Source organism: Oncorhynchus tshawytscha, linkage group LG29 (genome assembly GCF_018296145.1).
Source record: "Oncorhynchus tshawytscha isolate Ot180627B linkage group LG29, Otsh_v2.0, whole genome shotgun sequence".
NCBI lineage: Eukaryota > Metazoa > Chordata > Actinopteri > Salmoniformes > Salmonidae > Oncorhynchus > Oncorhynchus tshawytscha.
Genome location: NC_056457.1, coordinates 18,802,497 through 18,824,818, shown reverse-complemented (window position 1 = coordinate 18,824,818; position 22,322 = coordinate 18,802,497). Strand labels below are relative to the sequence as shown.

At 38.8% G+C, this 22,322-nt stretch overlaps 2 protein-coding genes across 9 annotated transcripts; one reads left to right on the top strand and one right to left on the bottom strand.

The window, feature by feature from the left end:
- Positions 1-4: 4 nt before the first annotated feature.
- On the bottom strand, positions 5-2,323 carry tmem14ca (transmembrane protein 14Ca). The gene is made up of 5 exons (XM_024392694.2): positions 2,167-2,323; positions 1,503-1,575; positions 1,272-1,373; positions 353-440; positions 5-238 (listed from the first exon to the last, which is right to left on the bottom strand). Exons 2-5 carry the CDS (start codon positions 1,573-1,575, stop codon positions 178-180), a joined length of 324 nt encoding a protein of 107 aa, XP_024248462.1. The 5' UTR covers positions 2,167-2,323; the 3' UTR covers positions 5-177.
- A 4,093-nt stretch (positions 2,324-6,416) lies between these two features.
- On the top strand, positions 6,417-19,386 carry tfap2a (transcription factor AP-2 alpha). Of its 8 annotated transcripts, none has more exons than XM_024392699.2 (7): positions 6,417-6,575; positions 10,775-11,209; positions 12,354-12,405; positions 13,719-13,944; positions 14,555-14,673; positions 16,988-17,129; positions 17,969-19,386. In XM_024392699.2, the coding sequence occupies exons 1-7, from the start codon at positions 6,540-6,542 to the stop codon at positions 18,249-18,251; spliced, it is 1,293 nt and encodes a 430-aa protein (XP_024248467.1). In that variant the 5' UTR covers positions 6,417-6,539; the 3' UTR covers positions 18,252-19,386. The 8 variants fall into 8 exon arrangements, with proteins under 8 accessions (XP_024248467.1, XP_024248470.1, XP_024248466.1 ...); XM_024392702.2 differs by having other exon boundaries at positions 6,418-6,575; positions 10,775-11,191; XM_024392698.2 differs by lacking the exon at positions 6,417-6,575 and adding an exon at positions 8,175-8,456.
- The last annotated feature ends 2,936 nt before the right edge of the window (positions 19,387-22,322 follow it).

The window sequence follows — 22,322 nt, the reverse complement described above, 5'->3', positions numbered from 1 at the left end:
CACATGCCATCCTTGTAATTTTATAAACAAGATCAAATCCGTGTTCAATTATACATTTTTACAAAATAACACCCACATATGACTGATGACCGGTTGTGCCTGAATAATACAAGACAATGGAAAAGAAAGAGGATAATGATTTTTACATCAGTGTCTGAAAGTGTTCATATCAGTGTATTATGACTCCTGGGGCTTCTGCAGCAGCATTCCAACACTGAGCTTTCCCACCATAAGGATACTAGAGAAAGTAGAGAAAATAAACATGTTAAGTACTATAAGATCATGTACCGTATCATCTACATGCATACCTATGACCTATTCCTGAAATGAAGGAGTTGGTCATCTCAGCTACCTTGCTGCTGCCATCATTCCAGCAGGCATAATCTTCCTGGAGCCGTAGAATCTCTTTCCCATCACACCTGCCAGGGCTCCTGATGTGACTGATACAGGGGGGAAATGACTCAGTACAGTATAGTAGGCCTACTGTAGACCTACTCAATAGGGGACCATCATGCTCTCCCAGAAGCTTGGCTGGTGCGTAAAACCCGCAAATTCAGACTAACCAAATGTGTAATGGGTCCACACTCAAAAAGATGTTGCACGTCTGTGTATGCTATCCCCGAAGCAGTGAAAATTACAATTGGAAAGTGAAGTAAGCTTTATGTAACATCTTTTTGAGTGCGGACCCATTACATCTTTTGTCTATTGTAAACCTAATCATCATGAGTATCTAGTTAGCGGTGATCAAAAGAGGTCTGGGCGATGGGAGGCCTGTTGCAAGTGTAACCGATGTGAAATGGCTAGCTAGTTAGTGTGTTTCAGTCGGTGACGTCACTCGCTCTGAGAACTGAAGTAGTTGTTCCCTTTGCTCTGTAAGGGCCGTGGCTTTTGTGGCGAGATGGGTAACGATGCTTCATGGGTGTCAGTTGTCGATGTGTGCAGAGGGTCCCTGGTTCGAGCCCAGGTAGGGGAGAGGGAAGGAAGCTATACTGTTACATTGGTGGCGTGACTCAGATCACTGGTTGCTGCGCAAAAGGAGGTCAAAGGGTGGTGTGCGCTAATAGCGTTTCAATCGGGTGACATCAAGACCTGAAGTAGTTGTTCCCTTTGCTCTGCAAGTGTCATGGCTTTTGTGGCGCGATGGGTAACTGTTGTCGGTGTGTGCAGAGGGTCCCTGGTTCTGGGCGAGGAGAGGGAAGGGAGCTATACTGTTACATAAGCATGCTTTCACATTCATAAAACAGTAAGGGCCAACACCTAAGTTCACCAACCTAGTGACACCCAAATATTTTTGGGATCTTGTGATATCTGGTAGGCACCAACCCCAGCTAGGCCCCCAAATAGAAGACCTGCTGCCAAAGAGGGGACACTGCCTGGAGACACAAAAAGAAGTACAGGGCAAGCACAAGAGTAGAAATATGATAGAATAAATTAAACTCACCTGTAAATGGCTGCATAACTATATAATTGAGTAAACCCAAATGGCACAATAATAAACTTACCTGCTTTGACATAGCCCATCGCTCCCCCGGATGCAATGAGGGCTGCATACCCATATCCAGCCCAATCAGTCATCTAGATTAGAACACATAACGAAGTAATGAGGGAGAACGTTACTATCGCCATTCCCCACACACCCACTGCAGAACAATTGGCAGTGGGCACGTGCAGACTATACAAATGTAGCAAATTAGTAATAGAAGATTAAACGATCATTTTGTTGCGCTGTGCCTGTCATTTTTTTACATAGTTGCAAAACACATAAATGACTGTACATACAGTATGAATGTAGTAAAACAACAAAACGTGGGCAAATAAATGGTATCTGCAGCTAAACTGTTCTTCCATACAATAGCCTATCCTAGTTTAGCTGAATTCCTCAGGGGAACACCGTGGTTCATTTCCCCAACGTTGATCACATATTTGACTTTCTTCGGTACATTTTGTGTGTCGGTTGGGTAACTAGTAGGCTAAACCAGTCCCACAAGAGTAAGTCAGAGCAACATAGCCTAGCATCAATGTTACGAGAGCAGTACACCACAGTAGCCTACATGCATACTAGAATCTCGACTAGCATGTATGTTTGCTACCAATATTAATTTATATGCAGATACGTTATCAAACTCAGAAAACATTTGGATACTAAAACACTCGTTTGTGTACAACCTTGCTGCTTTCGATACGTCCTTTACCGCTGCTTCGTAGTGTCAACCGAGCCACCAATGATGGCGCACACACAACGTAAATCGTAGCAATGACGCATTGCCAAATAACTGATGGGAAGTGAAGTTTTTCTCAACATGGCAGCCAGTATACCATCAGCTGTCTGGCACACAAACTAGAACTCGTATCCCATTTAACCAAACCCAAAACGTTTTAAAAGTGACAACATAGAGAATTATAGAGGCCTCTGGTTGCCAAAAGGCCGATTTAGCATGGGCAGCGCCATTAAGGGCATCCACCATGCTTCCGCCATTTTAAAGTAGTCAACTGGGTGAAGATTCCTGTGAGTTGTCGCCTCAATGGAGCTGCCCATGCTGTCACAGCCGCTATAATGGCACAGATATAAAGATGATGCTGCGTTCACATGCTAGTCGGAACTAGGAAACGCTGAAATCTACAACTTGCAAACTGGTTGTAGTTATACACGTGCCACGTTCAAGTGGATAGCAAGTCGAACATTTCTGAGTCCCGACTAGCATGTGAACGTAGCATAAGTCCTCTTCTATCTCTATGACTGACACCCTTTCAAAATGGGAGCGTTTGAGTTGTACGGCTAAAGCAACCGATGGTAGATGAATGTGGAGGAGTGAAGTCGGGGGAGGTTTTCCAACAGCAAGGCTCAGATCCAACATGGCAGTGTTGCCATTGTTGATAAAGGTTTTTATTTATAATGTCGAAATAAACATGTCTCCAACCCCAATATCACACACCCACAAACTGAAATCAAACAATATGTGTGTGCATTGTACAATCAATAAGTGAGAGAGCCTCAAACATCACATTCATTTCTAGGCCTACATTTATGAAAAGTAATACATTCATTACATAGCATTGTTAAATACAAGTGGTGGGCCTAATGTGTCACAATACATTCACTGAAAATAAGGTTCCACATATATCTTTACTATCAGTTGTTTTTCATAAATTAATTATAGTCCTTTCATTGTAGGGTTTCACAATTCATTGTAGACTTTTAACAGAGCTCGTGTGACTTTAATGCTATTGGGCGCATTCCGGCAGATCACTTTTGTCAAGTCGGTGACATGGTCGGACTACTGCATTTGCGCCCACCCATAGTGAAGAGAGAGAAATTTGCCGTTTTATAATGCTATTCTACACATTTTGTCATAAGGCTAAGAGAAAATGTTGCAGTTTAAAAGAAAATTTCCGCAATTCTACACTTTTTGCCATGGGGCAGGTATTTGTTGTTGTTGTGGTTTTATAGTTCATCTCTTGCTTTTGTTCATATTTTGCCATTAGGTTGATAAAACATTTTGCAGTTTCAAAGCAAATTTCCTGCTATTCTAAATATTTTCCCATGAGGTTGAGAGACAATTTTGCAGTTTTAAAGCAAATTTCCTGCAATTCCACACATTTTGCTGTCATATGCTATCTGGGAACACTGCGTGCCCCTTCGGTAATCCGGCCCTGGTCAGTCACCACCTTTCAAAGTGTGTTGCTTTATGGGGATAAAAATTGTCCGATTTGCATCTACTGCAAGTTTCTGCAGTTGCTCTTCAATGACATCCTGCAGCCATTGCCTGCATTGTGGGTGGCTTTATTGTCAACAAATCATTTTTATTGTATTTTTAACTCACACGAACATAACCAAAGACATGATTGAAACATGAACCAACTTTGCTGTGAATCATGAAGTGGATACAAAAGGCCTAATACTGACAAGAATATCCTCTGTCAGAGATACGGCCAATATGAGTTGAATTTGAGAGTTTGTAAGGTGTTTTAGATTGACATGTTTTCAGAATGGAGCACTATAGCCAACTAGATCTTCTGCCAAAACAGAATAGGTCTATCAAGTACCTAAGTAAGTGAAATATGTAATAACTGTCCAGGTGAATTGACTACATTTTAGTTTGGGAGTGATATGGTACCTTTAAATTGTATAATTTCAGCCACAAGATGGCGCAAGAGGATCAATTAAGATTTATGCCTGTTGACGTCTGTGTCCAGATTGGGCCAAATCTGAGATGATTATCATTATGAAGGATTTTAGGTTGAGATCAAAGGATTAATTTGAAAGAATAATATGTGTTCGATTCCAGTATAACGCATAAATCACTCTTATAGGTTATTGATATAACATAAAGTTAATTTTGGCATATAATTTTTTTTTAAATGGTATTATCCTTGCAGTGATATGAAAACTCATGTTGCACAGACCTGGTAGGCTTTTGGCTTACTATTTCTTCCTGTATTTCCATTTGGGTACATTTGGTTTCAATTACAGTTGAATTTGAAACTTTTTTGCCTTTCTGCAGCGCTTTTCTTTCTTTTAGAACTTGATGGCGCCAGACCACAGTTTATTCTTCTGGGGATCATAATTTGAAAACCAACGATTGTTTCATCACTTGAAACGCATAGGGTAGGCCTACACAACCAGAAATCCAGAATGCATAACATTATGTGAGAGGCCTCTCTATAGATTTGCGGAGGAATATAATATAGGCAAATTCTGTGTAAATGATGTTTTACTCCTGGATAATGGTAAATACCTTGCAGCGGAGTGATTTTATAGTGCTTCAAACCATTAGATATTTCTTTACTTAGCTATACGGATTAGCGTTTCATCACTCCTAACTTGTTAAATAATGAATAAAGTAAAGCGCCAAAGTTTGGACAAATAAGAATTACGCACGAGGATGCGTTTCTCTAGCCATTGTAATATTTTATGACATGTCGTGTTTTGAAGTAGACCATTTATTTAGCGTAGGACTAATAATTCAGTAAACATCTGAAATACTACTACTATTAATACTAATACTAATAATAATAATAAATGTTAGATGTTATTGGCAAAATGCATTGCGCATTATCCTTGCTAAATTGTGAGATATATCAATGCCCAAAAGGTGCAACCAGTCGTTTCAGTATCGTTGCCTATTAAACATCTTGTACGGTTTTATGATGCTTAACTGAAATTGTGCCTGGGGCTCCTGGCAGGGGTGGAAGTGGTTGAAACCAAGCCTTAGACAAACAGGTTGGATATTCACATGGAAACGGATCCTGTCCAGAACTCTTTAACACACTTGCTCGCGTTCCCTGTGCACAGTACTGCAGTAAGCTACACCTTGTTGCTCTGAATATATGTTTTAGATTGTTCTATTTTATCTGTATTCCTGCCTGCACTTTTATTCTTTTCAAATCGATTGTCTTTGAAGACAAACATTGAGGGAATATTAAAGTTTCCCAAATATAGTACAAATATGTATAGAATACAAGTTTATAGACCGCACAGTTGCCAAACACCACAGTCAAATGCAAGACAAAAACAAATATGTAGTCTAAAATATTTCAATATTTGCCCAATTGTGTGACTGTAATTCAACTGAGCTGTGTTTTCTCAGGAAAAGGCCTGTTGTTTAAAATAGGCTATATATCTAGACTATCTATATAACTTATATAGCACTGTTGAATTTGAAATGGAATACTTATCGTTATGGTTTATTTGTCATATTTATATCAACTAAATAATACATCATAATTGAAGCCAGATATATCTTTCCATCCTGAAATTGACAGTGCTGTGCAACCATGTTGTGGAGCGCCCCATAGGTAGAGTCGACATGTGTCCCGTTAGAATTAGAAAGAAAATACTTGTCGACCATCATTACCATTAACACCTCGGTGAGCGCACGTGTTGCTCTTTTTATTTTTTGGTGTGCCTGGTGAAGAGCTGAGCTCATTCATTTCTGGCCTGAGGCGTCTTCATAAGTATGTATTAGAAATAAACAGATGATAAATAAACCATGACCCCAATACACGTAAGGGAACCTGGTAGATTGTGTTTAAGTAATGATGTTACAGTTAACCTTCAGATTTTATCTTGACACAGTTTAATTTTTAATGTGAATAAATATTTTATAATCAACTGATATTGACATGATGTTGATATTCAATAATATATAGATTTTTCATTTACTTTTGTATTTTACATATATAAATGGTATGCAAATGATATTGTTATATTGTTGTATTCACAACCGTTAGCCCATGGATGAAAAAAAAACAGATTCTGTGCGAAAGTTTCGTCCACACACTTTCCAGCCATATGTTCATTCACAATTGAACGCAGTAAGCCCCAAAAGCATATTCACAAAAGAGCATTACCTCAACTTCAGGTAGGTTAACACATCCGGTCTATTGCGCATGTGCCACCAGGTGGCCCAGAGGGTTTTTATGGCCAGGTGAGCTGATCTCGTTCACCACAAGTAAAAGCAAAAATTGGCTTATGGACGGAAGCCTCAATGAGATAACACGACGTGTGATCTACCATATCCAGGCAAATTGAAGAAACAATGATGTCAATAATGGGCAAAATGGGGGATTGGCAGGTATGTGCTGTTTATTTCAAGACAAAGAACGTGTAGGCTAGTTGTGTAATATATGTCGAATATATGGCCACAATTGGTAAATGCATTGCCATCAACTTTTCATTGTAGAATTAGTAGGCAAGCACTATATTTAGCCTAAATATTATACAGTTATTCAATAGTTTTAATTATTATTACTTTGACAGTGTTCTTTTTTCTCGCAAAAGTCGATAATGTTCCTATTTACGCCTGATTAACAATAGCGCATTGGCTCTCGTAATAACTTGGGGAAAGCAGGTTTAACTTGCATAGAAGGCTACATCACTTTATATATCATGCAATTTAAGACTATAGAAAACCGTTCCTTATATAGAAGCAAATAATAGCCTATAGAGTATCCTTTAGGATATAAAATGTATTGTTTTGCTATAGGCTAGTGTTTACTGAAATGTGAATAAAATCAATAAAATAGCACAAATTATACATAGTATGCTCCAACTTATCGTTATAGATGTTAATTCGTCTATGATATGATAAATGGCATCTCATGCTAAAGTTATAGCTCGCCCGGAAGTTGTGGTTCTTGTCATCTAAAATGTCAAAACAAATCTCTCCGATGTAGGCCTATTACTTTGGAGGGGTATGTTGGCCTAATGCAATTGATTTTTAAAGAATAATTTCATGTCGATTGTAAAACAGAACTTTCTAACGCGGTGAAACTGGATTCGGTGAAACAATCCAAGCCATGGTGAGATTGAGCCTTTTCGTTTCACTCTCCAAAAGCACACAACCTCTAATATCCACACAGCAGCATATAGAAACACATACAGACCCACACACCCCACGATTTATTTTTTAAGGCACCTTTGCCCCGCTGATAGTTGTCATTGTGATCTAGATTCATGGGCCCTCTCATTAATAACAACCGGTTGTAAAGGTACCCCACCAAAAATGTAAATCTGAACTAGGAGAGGCCAACGCCTAGGAGTTGGCGACCTGGTTCTTGACCCGCCCAAATACTTCAGACCCTCATTCACATTAAACAAGCTATGTTGTTGTGTTAATTATTTACATTACAAAAACGGCGCTCTTACATGTCGTCAATGGAGCTGTATACCTACTTTAGATTGTTTCTTCTTTTGCATGACAGTGACAGAATAGCTTTTCATGGTCTCAACTCTCAATACGTCTAAAACAACAGTTTACGAAAATCAATTTGGCAACAAAGTATGAAGAGAGCACTAGATAGAGTATTTGCGTGTGGCACGCTCTTCAGAGCAAGTTAACCATCCTAAAATGTAAGAACAGACAGATTGTACCATAGGCCCATATAGGGTGTGAGATGATGGAACTTGTTTTTATGAAGCTGTTACATAAACAGTTGTTTTTATGAAACCACATTTCCTAAAACGAATATGCACGACAAAGGAAGCAAATTAATACATAACATGTATTATCCAATTATTTGTTTTATCATAGCCATCAAATGAACGTTCACACCCCCAGGTGCAGGGTGTGTTGTTGCCTTTTTGTCATAGAGAATGCTTATAAAATGTACGCTCAATTCCTGCTGTATATTCTCATTGAATGTGGGAGAAGTAAATACATGTGAAATCTCGCTCCAGTGTTACCTGTGTTGTCCATTGGTGTTGGGCAGATGGGAATCAAGCGGCTGTTGATATGCTAATGAGGGAATGCGAATGTTATTACAGTGGTGCGCGAGCCTTTTACTTTCACCATTAGAGGGAGATCTCAGAGCGCAGACAGCCAAGCTCAACTAAAATAGTTTCCGCTAGAGCACAATTCACTGTGTAAAACAAGGAAAGGCGCTCTCAATATCCACCACAACTCATGAAAATGCTTTGGAAATTAACTGATAATATAAAATATGAAGATTGCGAGGTAAGAGGCTCATATTTGATTTATTGCTGTTTTCATGTAATTAATGGGGTATACTGCTTTATTTTCATTTTGTCAATCTCTAATTGTTTTGACAGTTGTCTGGGAACATATTTAATTCATTGAAGGATATACAGATGCATATTGGTTTATTTCATATGTTAGATATTTTGCTATTTTGATATGGAGTAATGCAATGTTTAATTGTGTAGAAAAATACATTTTACACAGTTTCAATATTAACAGTGAAAATAAAGTAATAGCAATAATAATAATACATTTTCACATCAATAAATGAAAGTAATACTTGGCAAACCCATAGGAAAACATTTATATATTTATACCATTTTAAACGTAATTGTATAAAATAGGATTTCAAAACTCACTGCTGAAACATGCTAAATGTTCATAGAAAGTAAGAGAATGTACATATGGAGACATACCCAAAATGCATGTGTTGACTGTATCATCGAAAAAGAAGTATGTTTAAAATAATGTGTTTAAATAATAGGATGCCTATACCTTACATTCTTATAAAATAAATCGGTGCATTTTGAGCCCTTAGTGGTGTGTGTGCACTGCACACGCTGTGTGATTGTTATTATAGAATAGAAAGTTTGGCAGTCATATCAGGGAGTTGTTTAGGAGTGGTGCAGCCAGTTGAACGTGTTTTAACCGCGTCTGGAGAATACGCATGCAAAGAGCAGGGAAGAAACGCTGGCCTGGATTTCGCCGCCCGTGTTTGAATTTGTGATTCTCTCATTCAAGTTTAGTTTACGGTTATGCTAATAGACCTGTTTTTGTTTTTATCGAAATCAGTGTTAACTACCGTGTTTTCATAATGGTTACTCTTTTGCTGTTTTGTCAAAATGGTCGCGTGCAAATAGGTTAGAAGTGGAAAGTGGATGTCTTAAGCTTGCGTATCCGTATAATAACTTTTGAATATATTTGAGTGAAAGTTAGCTCGGCTGGCGTAGTTTGAATTCAAATAACCGTGGATTAATTCATTCGAGAGACTGGGGAAGGGCCATGGAAAGCGAGGCGTCGGAAACTGAAGTGAAAAACAAAGGGACATGGCGAGCAGACAACCGCCCTCTGAACAGTAAAAATGTGCCAGCCGAGATGCCCTCAGCGTTTGCTGGATTTTCACACGAATCAGAGGTGCACATTGTTTCCGTCCATGGCTCTTCCTCTATCTCTGGTCCCCCCTTCATTCTGCCTTTCTTTCACTTGTGCTTGCCTTCGAACCTTTTAAAATGTTCCCCCCTCTCTCTGATTCGTCAGACGCAAGAGAATGTCCCTCTTTTTGTCTCCCTCTCTCTCTCCCCTCCTCACTCACTCCCTCTTTCTCTCCCCATCTCTGATTAGATAGATATACTGATTCCTCATTCAATGGACGTCATTTAGTGCAGACTCTGCCTTGAGTTGCTTCCTCGCTTCACGCTCGATTTCCGACCATTCTTCCCTTATTAAGAATTCGTGTAATATTAATAGTCATGAATATCTGCTATTAGGAGTCCAAGGAAAGAAGCAGCTCTTTGCTAATATGAGCTCAGTCGAGGGAACAGCACAGTGATAGAGACAGAAGACGGAACAGGGATACAGGAAACTTTAAACATAAATCCGCAAGACCAAACATTGCATTTTAGAATCGAATGAAGGGCAGTGGGAATTTAACCAAATTCTGATGGATTATCGTTCTTCGGTGGTGCTTATCTGAACATTGGGCTCCGTGATCTTTCAATAGTGTTGTTGCTGGCATTATTTTGTTTGCTCGTACATTTTCGTTGTTTTATCAACGTTTTTCTTCTGAAAATTCTCTTTTGAATCGCTCGAAAATCTTCGCAGATGTTAGTGCACAGCTTTTCCGCGATGGTAAGTTGGACTCGGTGGCAAAGACAGTTATAGCTTACTTCGTGCAGCAATCAGACTCCGATTATTGCCTTTTTTAGTCAAATAGTTTTGCTAAACTATCATACAAAAATGAAAAATAATGCAAGATTGCTCTCACATTTAATTTCAGTAGGCCTATCTAAATATTTCAACTGTAATCATTTTCTCCCTGAAAATGATCAAATAGGCCTACGGGTGTGTTATTAGTCTACAGTAATTATCACTGTTATTATTGTTAGCATTATTATTATTATTATTAGGCTATTATTGCTGCGTTCAACAGATAAATGCTGTTGATTTTATTTCAACCAACGACTTGAATAGACATTCAATTATGGTAGGTGACAGTCCATAAAAGCCCCGGTGAAAACGGGTAAAATGGAGGGTTGGTGTATAGGTTTAATTTCTCCGATTCTTTTTTCCTGCAGGATCGTCACGACGGTACCAGCAATGGGACAGCCAGGCTACCTCAGTTGGGAGGCGTGGGCCAGTCTCCATATAGCGCCCCTCCACTCTCCCATACCCCAAACTCCGACTTCCAGCCACCGTACTTTCCTCCGCCCTACCAGCCAATCTACCCCCAGTCTCAGGACCCATACTCGCACGTCAACGACCCCTACTCCCTCAACTCCCTGCACGCTCAGCCGCAGCCACAACACCCTGGCTGGCCGGGCCAGAGGCAAAGTCAGGAGAGCAGTTTGCTGCACCAGCACCGTGGCTTGCCCCATCAGCTATGTAGGGAGTACCGTAGAGAAGTGCTCCTGCCGTCGGGCCACGGAATCGATACGGGACTCTCAGATTCTATCCCAATCCATGGAATACCTCACTCTTTAGAAGATGTTCAGGTAATTCAGCATTATTTGGTAATTATATTATTATTACTATTACATTTTTACTATTACATTGTTGTTGTTGTTATTATAATAATAATTGTTGTTGTTATTATTTTTCTTATTATTATTTTGAAATTATTATTAGGCCTACACACGTAGCCTTCTATAGCCTAAGTGTTTGTTGCTGTAAATTGGCAGCTCTGTATGAAATGTCACGGCCTACATGTAATGACTCAGTGCATGGCATGCAATTTTATAAATGCAGAAATGGTCAATACCATAACCATTGCATTGAATTGACAGAGCCCTTTTTATGTAAACGTTCCAACAGACATGACATTTTACAAACGGCTCTCGAGTGAAACACTGTATAAAAGCCTATTTGCATGGATTATTCAGTCTATATTCTCGATCTGTGTTTGCACTTTATTATCCGTATTATTTTGTTGACCCCCTCCCTCCACTGAAAAGATGCATAGTGTTATAAACACTTGCCTTAAGCAAACAGATCAAAGCTGAAGCTCTGAGAACTATAATATGATCTGCAACCCCTCTCACAAAATGGATGGTATACCGCGCTTGTTGATTAATATTCCCTGTCATTTTTGGACATGATTCTGGATATCCTCCCTTCATCTTTAATTTAATTGTGCTCATTGAAAATACTCAAGTCCCGATATGAGCGGGAGGCTGAGAGCAATAATAAAATGTCCACTCGGGAGTTTTGCACATGCAGGCACACTATGAGCACCATGTTTTAGATTAAGTTCCATCGCTCTGCAGGTAATACGAATACATCAAATAAGTAAAGGCCTGTACAATGACGCGTTTTTTTTCTAAAACAAATGCCTAATCCCCAATTAGCGTGCACGACGTGTAATACCACCTTTATTCCGAATACAATTTGGATTCATAGTTATTCGTAAGTATCCACTCTGCGGATGGAATGAGGTCACGATTATTGGGCGACAGAGCTTCATTATTTAAGTCTGATATGCATGACGCGCACTGCCCAACAGCTATAGCCAATATCACCCTCATTGAAAATAATAACAGGCCCATCATATATTTGGGTTGTGGGCTACATGCCAGTCTTTTGCAAACAGCATGACATGTTAAATTAATTTCATTGTATTCCATATTAAATAGTGTATTTTGCATCTGTGTGTTGCAGCATGTTGAGGATCAAGGAATTCACATCCCAGATCAGACTGTAATTAAAAAAGGTAAGCAATTTCCTTCGAGATGTCATGTATGTTTCCACAAGCTGCACACCACACCACCCCTCTGCTCCGGAGCTTGTGCGGTAGTCAGCGCCTCACTGAACCAAGTGGATTAATGCGCAGTGTTTTTTATTACGTGAGCTCGAGTGCATCAAACTAACTGCATGCACCTTTTCATCAATTAATGCCAATGTCAGCATTTCAGAGTAGGCATAGTCAGATGCAAATATGCCCTATATAGGCTATGCTGTTTAGGCTATTGGTTTTAATGTGTTGACGCATCTTTTCGCTATATATCGTAAATATAGGCCCGTTCGGGAGCAAATCTAAAATGGCAGTTGGTAATGCTCTATGTATTAAGTATCAGGATGATACCAGATCCTGCATCAAAGGTGGAAAAAAATATACGCTGCAAAAATAGGCAAGGTCTTTAAACCATTTATAGAGTCTCATTCCATCAGTGTTTGGCTTCAGTTGATTATGGAATAATGCGTTCAGTGTTGCATTATCATATATGGGCCTAGCATAATTGCGTGTGAATTCGATTGTTTACTCCTACAAGACCATTTCTGGCGTGCTAGGCCTACTTCATGGTCAGGTTGAACGTTACCCCTCTCGCCATGTGGAGTCTTTTGTCAGTTCAAATTAGATGCGCAGGGGATAAATCTTGAGAGATGCTCTTTCCGCATCAACATGATAATTGGCTCTTATATTAGTAATCTCAAGAGTTCGTTTAACTCCTATCGTCTCTATTAGCCTCCCCTGGGCTATTAATGTCACAAGTGATCTATCCAAAAGCGCTAGTCCCTTTGTCTCCGGTTACAGCACACAAAACGGTAACCCCTGCAAAGTGAAATCACACGCGCGACTGTATTTTTGGGGAGACCGTGGATATTTGAAAAAAGGCTCCTCTTCGCGTGCTGTGTGTGTGTGTGTTTTAAGTATTGCAACATGTGTGCGCGCGCGTCTGCAAAAGCTTGCGATGTTTCAGAGCTCAAATTGCATAGATAGCCTACCCTAAACAAATATTGGGCCTATACGAGGCCTACAATATGGTACAACATTTTGCAATGGTTAGGCCTTTGTGCGTAGGCCTAATAACCAAAATAAGAAAACAATAAATAGGCCTATATTATCATTATTAATGTTTATTATTCGTGTTAATATTATTATTATTATTTGGCCTGTCATACCCTATGCCAATTGTTTTAATTGTGTGTAGGCCTCTACACCCACACCGCGTTTGATATGAATGTCATCTGATTAATGGTCTACATTGAATAAGATTCACAGAAATTGTTCTCCTTCTTCCCTAGGTCCAGTTTCTTTATCCAAGAACAACAACGTCTCCGCCATTCCGATAAATAAGGATGGTCTTTTTGGCGGTGTGGTAAACCCCAACGAGGTGTTCTGCTCTGTTCCGGGTCGCCTGTCTCTGCTCAGCTCCACATCAAAATACAAGGTCACGGTGGCGGAAGTGCAGAGACGCCTTTCGCCGCCTGAGTGCCTCAACGCGTCACTGCTGGGCGGGGTGCTGAGAAGGTGAGCCGGACTTTAATGTCGCTCCTCATTCTTTATCCCAGGTATAATTAAAATCGACCAAGCGTGATACCTCCTGCATTTAAAACAGCCCAAAAGGCAGACTGTTAAATTCCATATTAACGTTACACTCACAATGTAGCCCACAAATTAATGTAGGCCTTTTGGGCTTACCCTCAACCCTGTAAGACTAGTTTTACGCACATCATATTTCGGCCTACACCAACAACAGTTGAAACTACTTCAGTTTTTAGTCTATAGATTCCAACCTCGACACAAAGCCAGTATTTTGGGTATACACTGTGCATTCCAATAAAGTAGTTTCAGTGATTTGAAAATACATAGCCTATATTCACACACGTAGGCCTGTAGACACCGATAGTGTTATAGAAATGTATGGAAGGAAGACGATGCTATTATGGCATTGTTGTTTTTTAAATCAAGATAGCTACCTAATCTTTGATTCAATAATATGATTAATAACATACTTATTCATTCAGACCTTTTTGGATCAGATAGTGTGTAACAATGATGGTAAAAATAAAACAATAAAAAACATGCCATTTTACAAATTAGCCTATTCATACAACCTATTTTTCTGTTCTTGTCACAGGGCCAAGTCTAAGAATGGCGGAAGGTCCCTCAGAGAGAAATTGGATAAAATCGGATTAAATCTACCTGCAGGTAGACGCAAAGCCGCAAACGTTACCCTGCTGACGTCACTAGTCGAAGGTAAGTTGCATTGTAAATGATCTGAGTTCCGGTTCCCGGGATAGCAGGTGCTTTGAACGGTTTCAGGGGGGACATTCGAAATCAGTATATGCGCTCATCCATGTAATTTGGACTGACTTTGACTTGCAAACCAGTCATGCATGAAGGATATATGTGTGTTTTTGAGAGAGAGGATGATGGTAATAATTTTAAAAGGCTTTTCGCAACATTGGCCTGTGTATTTAGCCGTCGTGTGTGCAATCCTCTCGTGAAAGTGGTCCTAGAATAGACTACTACAGTGTGAGGTGGGTTCGGTAAGCCTGGCTGGCCTAGTTTGTACCAGATGAACTAGGCTCCTTGTTGAAGCAGGGTTATGGGCATTTGCGTATTTATTGTCTAGCGTGAGTTTGGAGCTGTTTCACCTCTGGCAGAGGTGGATCGATTGATTTATTAACCCTATAGTGGCTTGTTATCATGATCATTATTATAAGGCCTATATTAGGCTAGTAGTAGTAGTAGTCGTAGTAATAATCATAGTTATAGTAATAGTAATAGTAGTAATATGAGTAATAGTAGTAATAGTAGTCGTAGTAATAATCATAGTTGTAGTAGTAGTAATAGTAGTAGTAGTAATCATTGTTGTAGTAATAGTAGTAGTAGTTGCAGTAATAATCATAGTTATAGTAGTATTAGTAGTAGTAATAATCATAGTTATAGTAATAGTAGTAATAATCATAGTTGTAGTAGTAGTAGTAGTAGTTGCATTAATAATCATAGTTATAGTAGTATTAGTAGTAGTAATAATCATAGTAATAGTAGTAATAATCATAGTTATAGTAGTATTAGTAGTAGTAATAATCATAGTTATAGTAACAGTAGTAATAGTAGTAATAATCATAGTTATAGTAGTATTAGTAGTAGTAATAATCATAGTTATAGTAATAGTAGTAATAATCATAGTTATAGTAATAGTAGTAAAAGTAGTAATAAGTAATAATCATAGTTATAGTAATAGTAGTAATAGTAGTAATAATCATAGTTATATAGTAATAGTAGTAATAGTAGTAATAATCATAGTTATAGTAATACTAGTAGTAGTAGGACCACTAGCCAACAGCTACAACTACAGCTACTGTTATTAGACTTCTATTATTCACACATGCAGGGACACTTTCTGTTTCTCTGTGATTGAAGTGGAAGTGACCTATGGAAGATCTATATGTTGTGAGACTATTAAATAATAAATTAGGTAATTGTGGCACACTATGAGGATGCCATTGCTATTGAATAAATCCATTTTGCTTGCAAAGTTGAACCTTATTATTCAGTGCGGTGGTATTTGGTGAGCTGTGGATTTTAAAGGTGAAAGCCTGGGACGGTTCATTGGTTCCTGTTAATCATTGCAGCCGTGGAGCGAATGCAATATTCATTGTACTTCATTGAAATTGGGTGCTGTATGGTAATGAGGTTGAAGAAATATATGATTCTTTGCGATAAAGTGTGTGTGGGGGGGGGGACACTCGGTTATTTAGTGAAGAGACACTGCGTTTTTCTGAAGTGCTGTTATTGTTTATGATCCGCTCCATTTTATGGAAACGAGTTTACTGGACTTGAGCTTTGATGCTAATTGGCGCATGCGTTCTTCCGGAGTTGAGGCTTATGGCAGGAAGCCCCGCAGTAAAAACCCAACTGTTTCAGGAAATTAAAACCAAAGACTTGAAAAATCTACAAAAAAAGGCAGACCTCAATGGAATGAACCTATAATTCTCATGGCTAAAGTTTGTAGGAGCGAGATTTGCATATAGCCTTTTAAAATTGCTTTCGTTGTATGATCTGCTGGACGTTCAATAATGTTTAGGGATGGCTAAGCAATGACATGGTGATATGCATGACGCTACTTATGGCATTTTATATTGCTTCCCTGATATTTAACTCTTCTCACGGAATGGGGGCCTGACTCTTATTGATAACAGGTAGCCTAGCGGTTATGGGCGTTGGGCCAGTAACCGAAAGGTTGCTGGTTCGAATTCCCGGGGAGACAAGGTGAAAAATATGTAGATGTTCTATTGAGCAAGGCACATAACCCAAATGTCTCTCTGCGTAACAGCGTCTGCTAAATGACAACAACAAAAATAAAATAATCCATCATCTGATGGAAGGTACAAGTGCTAGCCTATAGCCTACTGATTTAGAATTTGATGCAAAGACAAGGCCTTCTCTTTGGCAGAGGACGTTCATTAGATGAATCATGTGTTAAATGGAAGTGTTAATTGGTCTATATTTAATGTCCAATTTAGAGCAATATAGTATACTCAATCCATTCTTTCCTTCTCAGGCGAAGCCGTGCATCTTGCCAGAGATTTTGGTTACGTATGCGAGACTGAGTTTCCAGCCAAGGCAGTAGCTGAATATACAAACCGTCAGCATTCCGACCCAAACGAACAAGTCCAGAGGAAAAACATGTTATTGGCAACGAAGTAAGTGTTATATTATCACATTTCATATGTAAAAAAAAATGTGATTCTCGTGTTTACATCGACAGTGTTTGCAAACACAAATGGATGGTCGTGGTCAATTCTATAAATTCGTTTTTTATATTTTTTTGTAGGCTTTTTGATAGGCCTATATATTTCACATGCATTTCTAAAGTGTTGATTTATGGACTCGTTATTTGTGTTACATTGTAGTAGGCTATTGAATGGGTGTGACATTAAAACTGACAAAAGAAATATTGGATACAAATTAATCGACTAATGTCCAATTATTTGTCCTTCTAATTAGCCAAATAGGTCATCAAGTGATGTTATGCACACGACAAAATGCCACAATGAACAAACACTTCTTGAATTCGACACTTTCAACTAATATTAGACGTACTGAATTTGATATCCATGCTCTGTATTCGATTCATGCCAAGCATTTTGGCGTTGCGTAAGCATTGAATAAAACACGTGCACGAATAGCCTATCTGAGACTATCCAATATGGAGTTTACTGTAATTGGTCGATTGAACAGGCCTCAGATTCATCCATATGCAACCATTTTGTTTGCTGTGATTGGGATTGCATTGAAACATAGTTGGTTTTACTCCAACGTCAACCTTTCCCCACTGCATTTTAACATTTAGACATAGTACGACACTATACTTATACGTTCCTTTGAGCAAATATGCAATAGGCCACATTCTAATGTTGTAGTACTAACTACATAAAATTAATAGGATCTTTGAACATGTCTTGTATAGGCATATACGTCACATTAGGGGCAGACTGGCATTATGATTGTAATTAACATATATATTGTCTCCCCATTTTAGGCAAATCTGCAAAGAATTCACAGACCTGCTTTCCCAGGACCGTACGCCCTTGGGGAATTCTCGACCACAACCTATTCTTGAGCCAGGGATTCAGAGTTGCTTGACCCATTTCAGTCTCATTTCTCACGGATTCGGGACCCCAGCCATGTGCGCGGCCCTCACCGCTCTCCAGAACTATCTGACCGAGGCGATTAAAGCCATGGACAAAATGTACCTGAACAACAACAGTCACTCAGACAGCGGCACTAAAGGCGGAGACAAAGACGAGAAGCACAGAAAGTGATTCCCACCTGAAAGCCCAATATAAATATTATAAATACATATAAATACTATTGATCAAGTTAACGTGCCACTTCCTGATCTCGCGATGATTTTACATGTTTGTTTTTAATACCATTCAACTTTGGATTCACGGGAAGTGATGCGCAAGATCCCCACAATAATTAAAAAGAAAAAAATGGTGAAAGGCGTAAAGAACAGATCCAGAGAGGGAAAGATCTCTGCCACATCTATGACTTTTTATGTACTCCCTCTTTTTATGAGCTGCAACGGACTGAAATCGAGCGACCCTTATATCTCTCAATTTACGATTGTAGCCATGTGACAAAAAGAAGCGAAAAGAGGATGAATTATTATCAGTATTGTGAATAATAAACTTGAAAAAAATCCACAGAGTTCCATGTCATGACTTCAGTTGTAGACTCTCACTCCAAGCGACCAACTTGAACTTTGAATTTCAACACGATTCACGGTTATATAAGGGAATCTGTGTTCATGTATGTATATATTTATTTATGTGTAATTTAATGGGAATTGTAAATATGGTGCGTCTGTTGAAACTTCTTTTTTATTTATCTGGTGCCTCCTGTTTTAGTGGGTTTAAATATTCGGTTAGTTCTTCATGTGGTTTTATGGTTATTAGAAAACAGAAGTTTGGGGTATTTTTTCTCTGGGATATTTCAATTCAGCCCTCTTGTAGCATGTTGAGGCGACATTGAAGCAAGTAAACAAATTTAATAGAAATAAACCTCCATTTCTCTCTAGCTATATCATCCTTATTCCATTCAGTTTTTTAATTGAAAAGTGCATAATCGAGACCCCGAAGAGAACTGTTTTGTGTTTCTACTTTCTTGTTTTTATACAAGCTTTTATGTGTTGTGCCAATCAGAATACGTTTCACTTGTTCTTCCCTTGAAGCACCATAAAAGCAATAAATGGATATTGTCTTTTGATTATTTTTTTTATGTTCGAAGTAATTCTAAGCATTTGGGACCATCTGATATCTTGTATGTCCAATGTCCAAATTGGAGGCGGTTTTAGCTGTATTGTATAGACTTGTGCTGGCAATAGTTCCCATGCCTGTCAATGTATTATAGTCCTTTGTTGCCCAGAAAAAAATAAACATTTGATACGCTTCATGTTGATTTTTATTCATATATTTTCATTTTTTATTCAGTGGTTGAGACGCCCGGGTGTATTTTCGTTCTTGGCCATATTTTCTATTCAGCACGGTTACAGTAATTGAGTTTAACTCTCCCCTGACGAGTGTTCCTTGCAATAAGCAGCTGAACCCATTGTTTCCCTCAAGTATAATAAAACAACTTATACTTTCAACTCATAGTTCAGAGCACAGGATCATTCAAAACCGGAGTCGAGCTTTTTTACCATGCCAAATGACACAGAAAACAATGAATTCTTTGGCGTTTGAAGTGTGTGTGTGAAGCGCCAGCCCTCAAGCAAAACCGTTCTTTAAAATCAGTGAGATCTATATGGCTGTGTTGAAGGTTATTACATTTGCCTTTCCCTACCACTCTATTGTTTTCTTTATTTCGTTTTTGTTAAAGCTTTTTTAAGACATGCATCAAATATTTGTTATTACTAGCCTGTCTGTAATTATTGGTGTTGTTTGACATCATTCAGTTGGAATAAAATGTGGGAAACCTATTTCAACTGCATTCAGTTAAATGATATGACAAATACGTTTGCCTGTGGATATCTCTTATATTTGCTCACATATTTACCCATAGGCTTCGTTGTAGTCATGTCGATGCAAATGATCATGTATGCTTCTAACACACCTGCTGTAGCCTTGTTTTGCGTGCCTAAAGCCACGGGGACGATGCATTACATAAGCGAATTCAAATGGAGTTTTGATTGTGTATTGATGGCATGCACCTCGAAATCAATCTCTACTGAAGCATGGTGGAGTGGAGTCGGTGGATGTATATGCATATCCTGTGTCTGTGCTCTTTTCTATTTTCCACTCTCTGGTTCTAGTCGAGAGCGTTGTGGCATGGGGATGTTGTGACATCGAGATAGATTTAGGCCTACTGAGCAACATTTCTTCAACCCCCCCTCCCCCTTTTCTTTTACATTTTCCAAAATAGCGGTTATTTATTATCTGCATATTTTAAGCCCAGACGGTCTGTTTTATTCCGAAGCAGTTGTTTTCAAATAAGGTGAATGAAGCCTAACTGTACATGTCCTTGGCATAATTGCGGTGCAGTGCTGTAGCAGGTGAAGCGAGCCATTGTCTGTCAGGGCTGTTTTTGTTGGCTGCATCTCAGATTGTGTGTGGGATCCTAACCCCAGGCACAATAGCTCACTCATAAAGAGGAATACCCGGCTGCTCCTTCCATTAAAAAAAAGCATAAATAGTCACTTTAAAGGAAACAATCGTATTAAATAGCATTCACTGGTATTAGGAAGCCCCTCACGTGTGTCATTAATGCTAATGTTATTTAATAAATGTATCGGGGGTAAATGAAAGCGTTTTTTGAGAGCGAGACGAAAGCATTATACATGTCTATCACAATGGCAGCTATCGAAAGCACGTGAAGGCTATAGGCCTATCAAGGAACGAACATGCAATGCCATTGCCCCCATTTCTGAAGAGAAAAAAACAAATTTTCTTTGGTTTGTTTACTTTGATACAAACCTGTAATTTACATAGGCTACTGTTTTAATACGACATTTTTAATTTTGCCATAATTTGATCTTAAACAGGTAGAACTAGTTTTACATAATGCCTTACAGCTAAAGTAATTTGCAATAACGAAGAGGCCTGAAATTTGAAGAGCCAGTCAGCAATACCCAACTGAATTTGGCTAATTCAATCCGTAACCCCTGGTTTCAGCTACATCAATTACACTTGATTCCACTATAATAATTAATACGTGCGTCTGTTGTGTACTGTTCCCCGAGTTGTTATTAAATAGCCTATTCTTAAATGTTAGGCTACAATTTACTTTAAAAAAAATCTGATCTTCCCATGCATCAGCATACCCTTGATTGCATACACACGAATATGCAGAGATGCATGCGCTCAGGCACGCATAGCCTACACTCCACACGCATCATTATCTGATCGTAGTCCGAAACTATTTTGATGAGATGTTGTTGGGAGCTTTGGTTGGTGAGCTGATTTCACTACACCACGATCCGTTCTTCAAAATAGACAAGACCAAACTCATAACATCCAACATATTTAATGGCAATACAATACTTTGAACCGGCAGATTTGGCAATAGACTAAAGACTGTTACTAGTGGCTATATATAGCGTTGGTTTGATGTGCAGTGCTGGGTCAATTCCATTTCGATACCAGTCAATGCATGAAATAACAGAAATGTAATTAATTGACCCTTCAAGTGTGAATGGCCCCAAATACAAAATCAAGGGTTAACAAAAATGAAAAATGATGAAATAGACTAACACAGACCTAAAATAATAGAAATTGCATTTAATGCCATTGCATCAGAATGGCTAGCTAACTAAAAAAATGTTTTTTAAATTAGTCACGTGCAACTATAGCTTTGAACCATGCAGTTTCCATAAAGATGGAATACTAGATACGTTTTTCTCATGTGCTGTGTACACAAGTAACCTTATAATATTGACCTCCGGACTGAAAAGCATGCATACCGTGTAACCTTCCATCTGCAACATGCAAACGATGTATAGGCTATTTGGAGAGTATACCATGTAAATCATTTTTTTTTATTGTATTCAAGCTACTTTTAGTTCCTGCATGGACACATCTGTTTACCAAATTGCTAATTTCTTTATATCTTATTAATGACGAATTGAAAACTGCAGGACATTCTACAAGTAGAGAAATATGTGTTCTATGCATATAGGGTTCACTCAAATGACAATTGAAACGCGGACCGGTGCAATCGAATTATGTGACTCTATAAGTTTGCAATGAAGCGCAAAATAGCTAATTGTCGTCAAGTCTGACATCAACCCTCATTTCGGTCTCGACACCCTTCCACTGACCTCACCCCACCGTGCGACCCTTTTACTGACCTCACCCCACTGTGCGAGCCGGGGCTCAAAAGCCACGAAAGGT

Bases quoted from the DNA above. Each gene is read 5' to 3' on its own strand.
- tmem14ca (XM_024392694.2), bottom strand. From the start codon at position 1,575: ATGACTGATTGGGCTGGATATGGGTATGCAGCCCTCATTGCATCCGGG. The intron at 1,374-1,502 runs GTAAGTTTATTA...TTGTGTCTCCAG, and splicing joins GATGGGCTATGTCAAAGCAG to GCAGTGTCCCCTCTTTGGCA. The intron at 239-352 runs GTAGCTGAGATG...TACTTTCTCTAG, and splicing joins GGAATGATGGCAGCAGCAAG to TATCCTTATGGTGGGAAAGC.
- tfap2a (XM_024392695.2), top strand. From the start codon at position 9,483: ATGGAAAGCGAGGCGTCGGAAACTGAAGTGAAAAACAAAGGGACATGG. The intron at 9,615-10,774 runs GTGCACATTGTT...TTTTTCCTGCAG, and splicing joins GATTTTCACACGAATCAGAG to GATCGTCACGACGGTACCAG. The intron at 11,210-12,353 runs GTAATTATATTA...TGTGTGTTGCAG, and splicing joins AGGTAATTCAGCATTATTTG to CATGTTGAGGATCAAGGAAT.